Source organism: Aptenodytes forsteri, unplaced genomic scaffold (genome assembly GCF_000699145.1).
Source record: "Aptenodytes forsteri isolate BGI_AS27 unplaced genomic scaffold, ASM69914v1 Scaffold272, whole genome shotgun sequence".
Classification (NCBI taxonomy): Eukaryota; Metazoa; Chordata; class Aves; order Sphenisciformes; family Spheniscidae; genus Aptenodytes; species Aptenodytes forsteri.
The window spans coordinates 265,044-271,636 of record NW_008794885.1 but is presented as its reverse complement, the minus strand read 5'-3'; the positions used below and the strand labels follow the sequence as shown (position 1 = coordinate 271,636).

The following is a 6,593-nucleotide window of genomic DNA, read 5'->3' as shown; positions in this document are numbered from 1 at the left end:
TTGCAGTGCGCTCCCCCCCTCCCCGCGTAAGCAATGACCCCCAGTGGGGGTTGAGATGGCTGAGTCCAGCTTAGGCTGGACTTCAGGGACGGATAGCAACACAGTAGCCAAGGGCTACCTGGAGCAGTGACCCAAACGTCTTGCTGATATGCAATTATGACTGTAAGTCAATCATCTTACTCTATAAATAGTGGACAGCCCAGGGCCCGTTGAACTCTCCTGCACGGCAGCAGACTGCATGGCAGGACCTCCCCGTCAGTAGGGCTGCCTCTCAAGGTTACTCCTCGAGGTTGAGAGATTCCTTGCCGCAACAGATCCTCAGTAAATGACTAATAGCATGCTAAACTTTGAGATCTTAACTAAGTGATATAAAGGATTAATTGCACATATATAATCCTTTAGACATAAACCTTTGACCAAGTCTGGGACTAGGATTGGATCCAGCCGCACCTAGACTCCTCTCTGAGAAGGAGTTTAGAAAGCAAGGGGGTTCTTTCTGAACCTCAACTCAATGGGAGGGTCTCCCTGACAGTTTTGTCTGACCCTGTTCTCTATGCAGTAAATAACTAAGTGTACCTCACCATCAAATCTTGTTAAACCACTGTCGCATTTACCATTGAACTTTAACTCACTGTTTTATAGCAGTGAAGTGTATTGTTGCTTCTCTCTTACGAGTGAAGTGCGGTCTCACTCCATGCGTGACAACACCCTGCCCAGAGGTGCAGGGCCCAGGGTCACAGCAGCAGCAGTCACACAAACACACCCTGGTCCCAGCATCTTTTCCAAGAGCTCACAAACACTATGTGGAATTTTCTGTGAAACCCTACCAAACTCGGGTGGGAGCTGGAGCTGCGCAGCCTGCTCCAAGGATGACAACTGGAGCTGAGGGAGGCAGCACAGCCACCCTCAATTTTGGTCACCACAGCTGCACAGAAGCACGGGCACCAGATTTGCCACTGCTCCCTCTCTGCACCTCAGAAGGCTGGCTGTCCTTCGTAGTGGCCACAGCTGCAGGCAGGGCTGCCCCCACCGGCACAGCCCTGCCTCCTTGCTCAGGTTCTCACTGAGAAGAGCTTGGGTTTAGAGGAACCCCAGTCCCCTACAGAAACCCAGGCTCCTCCGCTCCATCTTCCACAGTGTCTCTGGGTACTGAAAAACAGGTACCAGTACAGCTGTCGTGTTAGTCTGCAGGTTTATTGTGGAGTAGGTTTGCCTTAAAAGTACAGAAGAGAAAAAAAGCTGATCAAATTCCAGAGCAGCAGTGTACGTGTGCCTCTCTCCAGATGCACTATAAACCAGGCAGGCAATGCACAACCAATAAATATTCCAAACACAAGTCACAGGCTTTGGGCATTTCTGCTAAATCACTGCAGGGCAACATTTGTGACACTCCCCGCTCTCCCACTGCGGCAACGGTGGAATTTCATGGATATTGCCAAAATACTGATCATTGCACCCGGCAGATGAAACACTAATCCCCATCGCTGAGCACCACGGGAGCGTCCAGGCAGACACCAAGCACCACAGCAGTTAGGACTAGGCATAAAGGCCAGACAAGGCTGCAGCACAACAGTATGTTCAGAATCTGGACTGCTCACTCATACACAGAAAAAGCTCCATGAAGTCACTGTTAGCAAGAAACCTGTTTTTTAAAATCATGGGTTACCCAAGGTGTGACTGAAGTTACTGTAGTGTTTTTTTTTCATTTAAGATGCTCTGCTGTGGTTTACACATTGGAAGCAAACTGCCATGACAGATTTTGTAAGCCCAAACAGGCCTCACTTTCCATTTCAGTGCTTGTTTACTGCTGAAACTGGCCTTTATTTCTGCTAGATATCCCATCACAGTAAAAAAATACTTGCTTTTTTCCCCTCCGCCTACCCGTTTGTTTGTTCACAGTCTAACATTGTTTCCAGTCTTTTGCTGTGATCTGCATCAAAGTGCCTTATCATGCAATTCTTGACTACAGAATGAGGACAAACACAGAGTTTGACATACCTATACACAAATAATTAATCCTGCAGGTGTGTATTTGCTGTAAGAAAGTAGCTTAATTCAACAAAATCATCTCCAGGATCTGGGCTGCTTTAAAACCGATTTCTGTGCAGCAGGTTAGAATTCCTGAGGTCAGCTGTGAGAATCTTTCACTTTAAGGAGGAAAGTTTGAGTGAGCTGCATTAAGACTAACAACAGCTTTCTTTTGCCTCTCAAGCACGTTTTCCTAAGGTCCTTCAGAAACTAGGTCAGAAGACCTTACGTCTTCCCTCAAAAAAGGAAAACATGCCCTGGGGACTTCTAAGAAGTTTTCTTTGTGTTAATAGCCTAAAGAACTAAAAAATGCAACAAGTGAAAGCAGCGTCAAGTTATTAATGATTTCTATTACGTTTAGAGGTTTCTGCAGATGCTACTCGTTTAAAAGATGTCAGTGTTTTGAATAAAAGCTCATCCTTAAATTCTGGGGCATCTGGTATCACAACTAGTCAAGCACCAGAGAGTAAGCTTTGCAGAATAATTAGATCAGGGAGAAAAATGAACGCCCGCTAAATATCATAAAGGAATAAAAAGGGCATATACAAATTTTTAGCCATCTGCAGACAGAGACGGATTTTAAATTCCATTTCAAAGCAGAAAATGATCCTTTCAGCGAAGACCATTCAACAATAAATGTGAAAAGTGGCTGGTTTGAGAAGACACTGATACTAGTCATTCCCATTTTAGACATTTTTCATCCACGTTACATGGCACACAGCTACAATTACCCAAATGTTAACAGAAGCAGCAGGGTTACTACAGAGAAGTTTTAGTTAAAAATACACATTTTATTTCAATGTGCCAATAAAAAAGTCCCACATTTTCATATCACAGGAAGTTAATTCATACAATAAAAAGAGACCTGTGCTAGTCTATTGGTGTGACTCACTCAGAAGACCCAGATCATGCCAAATTTTAGTTGATATACTCTTCTATCTACATTCTTACATTTACAAAGACACCACAAAATCCCTTATAATAATGTAAGCAAAATAATCTTCTTCCTAAAAGATTAACTTCATAACTTTAATCCATTCTTTCAGGACTTGCACTTCTTTGAGGGCTTCCTGATGGTGAACGACTGAAAGGAAAAGAGTCCACAGTTAACATTTCAGTAGTCATTTGGGATTCACAAATACAGGAAAAAGCAACAGGAAGATACCTAGACTACTCTGGCACCCTTTAAGCACCGTTTTTTAATAAAATAACCAATCACTATTGACAAAGTTAATGGGTTGATGATTTAATGTTAGAGATAATACTTTTTTTTTTTTACTTTCACATTTTTGCATTTCTCTACTGTTATTTTTACAATACCATTTAAATGTGATCATTGTAAAGTCATCTGAAAGGGTACTACTAATAGCGACCTTCATGGAGGCAGGATACTTCTTCACTGTTCTCATACAGCAGCTTTATGGTGATCACTCAGCATTTATGAGCATTTATTCAAGTCCCTTGTGATTGTGAGTTTAGACTACATACAGCCACGTTTTTAAATGAAGCAAACCCAAGTGTAGAAGTTCCATAAACATGTAAAAAAAAAAACCCCAAACAAAAACCACAACTTGCAGGGCAGAAAGATCACCAAGGCAAGGGACACATCGTGGCAGGTCTACAGGTATTCTTACTAGGATATATCCCCTCTCCACAAATCCTAAACACTGAAGTTGTAAAAATGAACTATTAAAGAATTCAAACTAGGGAAAAAATGCTGCTGATTCTGTCGCTACACATATATGCATACACAAACACAGATAATTATTTACCAACTTATTGGGGAAAAAAATAATCTGAGTAACAGCAGTAAAAATAACAGGCTCAATCTTCCATTCCTGACTGCTATGCCAGGCTACTCCACTCTATCTTCCCCAATCTCACTGTAGCTTTTAATGAGACTCAAAGCCGATTCCCACATTTATTCTGTGCTTTAAGCTCACCAGTAGAACATTTCTGTGCAATACAACTGTTTGTGAACTGAAATGAACGTAGGAGCAGACAAAGGCAAGATGTAACACTGCTACGTAACCAGTAACCCGAGGAATTATTACCACATATATATTACCATATATAAAACCACAATCACAACATCATTTCTGTCGAAGAGATCTCGGCAAAATACCTTTCCAGTATTTTCCTACAAGCAGCAGTCAAACTCCTCAGCAGAGATCACTGCAGATACTAAAATACCAGCTCTACGGAGTCTATGTTATTAGTAGGGAGATCAACATACCTTCTCTTTGGAGATGGTGATCGGGACTTTGACCGACTGTCAAAACAGAAGATCATCAATGCAGCTTACAGGTCAAATGGAACTTTTATATTAAAAAAAATAAGCATCTTAAACAGCAATTTAATTATTATGGGAATCTAGCCAGAAGCTCTTTAATACGGCCAAGTTTTCAAATCAACTTTTACTGTGACAGGGATTCTCAATTCACTTAGTGTGGAGAGGAATTTTAAGCAACTGTCTTCAGTAGAGAAAACAGAAAAACAAGGGGTAGTACTGAGGTGAGGCTTTGAGAAAAGAAACTTCACCACAGATTCCTGCTGTTTTATTGACAGCGTTAATAAAGCTGAAGCCCTTTATCTGACGGATAGAAAAATTTAACAGAACTGAGCACAAAGACACAAAAAAATCAGTACTAGGTTGGAAACTACGAAGAGTTAATGAAAACAAAGAGATGGGTAGGGAACATATTCGAAATAGCTGCAGAGGGAATTTTACAATCTCTGTCATATCGCAGACAGATTAGCTGGGCACCCATGTTTGGGGGATTTTTTTCTAAAGGACCAGGCTCTGTTAATCAATGCAAACCTAATACTGCATTCTAGATACTACTGCAGGCTTTATCTCTGTATGCTTACCTCTTAGCCGGCGAGCCAGATTTTGATCTGCCGTGAGACCTAGACCTACAAGAAAAAACACAGCTCAGCAGGGAAGCTGGTAGCGTGCATCTTCCCACATTTGAGACAGCAAGATTCACACTGAATGAATAAGAACTGTCATGTTGAATAGACAGAATCCTGCAAGTTTCCAGGGCTTTTCCTGCTAAGTTTCAGAAGAAAGCTTTTTAAATGGATGCTGCACATGTTGCTCTGTACTTTGGTCCCGGGCTGATGACTGGTGTTTGCTTATGCAGGTGGCAGGAATACATGAACAACCCAAATCCTGACCAGTATTTTCACAAAGCTAATAAGAAGCCATGCTCTAAACTTGGAAGTTTTATTAGGCTTGAGTGACATCTACCACTATAGTTGAAACTGGCTGAAGGCAGCATGCTCCTACAAATATCTTCTCCTCAGTCCACTTCATCTCATCTATGCACTTGCTCAAAATATTTTTTAAAATCTGTCTGAACTTAACTCTTGTGAAAAGACTGTCAAAAATGTCAGTCTTTGAGATAAGACTGCTGCACCGTAAGAACACTAATACTGCCTACAAGAATAACTGGAATTTTTAGGTTCCCAAAGGAAGTGTTCTACTTTCCACATCGAAGGCTTTCCACAACAACTTCCAGATGTACACTTTGACACTGTCAAACCAGCAAACATCATGTAATACTTATTCAGTCTGTCTTCCTTATGAATCAAGAGCCTGTCACTGGGTGCTATGCATTCCTTCGATTCTTCTGTAAAGAAATCATCTTTCAATTGCCTCATGTGGAAGTTTAACAGTGACTTCATTAGAGTTAAGCACCAATATTTTGTTCTCTGTACTTGTACGTCTGCCATTTCGTCTGCCTCAAGTCACTTAATCTCTACTTACATGAAAGGTGTCACACAATAGTCTAGAAATTTCACTATAAGCATCCTTTACGCTGCAGAAAACCATTCTGGTACTATAAAAAGAAAACAATGGTGGTAAAATCAAGATGTTTTTCTCTTTTGAGAGCCCGTTGACTGTAGCTGGTTTTTGCTCATCACTGACAGTGAACAGTGATGAGCCATGATTAAGTCACATTGGAACAACTGGTATTAAGATTCAACATATTTTAGCAACAGGTAGAGAAAGAGTACCCGATCAGGGAAAGGCATTGATCTACTGCCTCAGGGAATTTCCCTTCTCTTTTGTGCGAGTTTCTGCTCTTAACTAAGCCATCCTCTGGTCTTCATCTCTCCATTCCCTAAAAACTCGTGTCATTGCTTGCTGTTCCACTCTCAGAAAATGCTGCCACCACCGAAATTTCACCACTGAATCTCCCATCTTCAGCTGTAGGCTTGTCTTGGTTTCAGCTGGGATAGTTAGTTTTCTTCCTAGTAGCTGGTACAGTGCTGTGTTTTGGATTTAGGGTGAGAACAAATGTTGATAACACACTGATGTTTTAGTAGTTGCTAAGCAGTGCTTACACCAGTCAAGGACTTTTCAGCTTCCCATGCTCTACCGACTGAGAAGGCTGGAGGTGCACAAGAAGCTGGGAGGGGGCACAGCCAGGACAGCTGACCCAAACTGGCCAAAGGGACATTCCATACCATGTGACGTCATGCGCAGTACATAAACTGGGGGAAAGCTGGCCGGGGGGGCCGCTGCTCGGGGACGGGCTGGGCATCGGTCGGCGGGT

At 42.1% G+C, this 6,593-nt stretch overlaps 1 protein-coding gene across 1 annotated transcript in view; it reads right to left on the bottom strand.

The window, feature by feature from the left end:
• Positions 1-1,176: 1,176 nt before the first annotated feature.
• The window catches only part of LOC103895260 (serine/arginine-rich splicing factor 7), a 9,669-nt gene continuing 4,252 nt past the window's right edge, over positions 1,177-6,593 (bottom strand). Inside the window, exons 7-9 of the mRNA XM_009274796.2 lie at positions 4,900-4,944; positions 4,265-4,300; positions 1,177-3,112 (exon numbers count right to left, since the gene is read on the bottom strand). Of these exons, the coding sequence (XP_009273071.2) occupies positions 3,058-3,112; positions 4,265-4,300; positions 4,900-4,944 (136 nt within the window). The 3' untranslated portion in view covers positions 1,177-3,057. The remainder of the gene's footprint in view (positions 3,113-4,264; positions 4,301-4,899; positions 4,945-6,593) is intronic.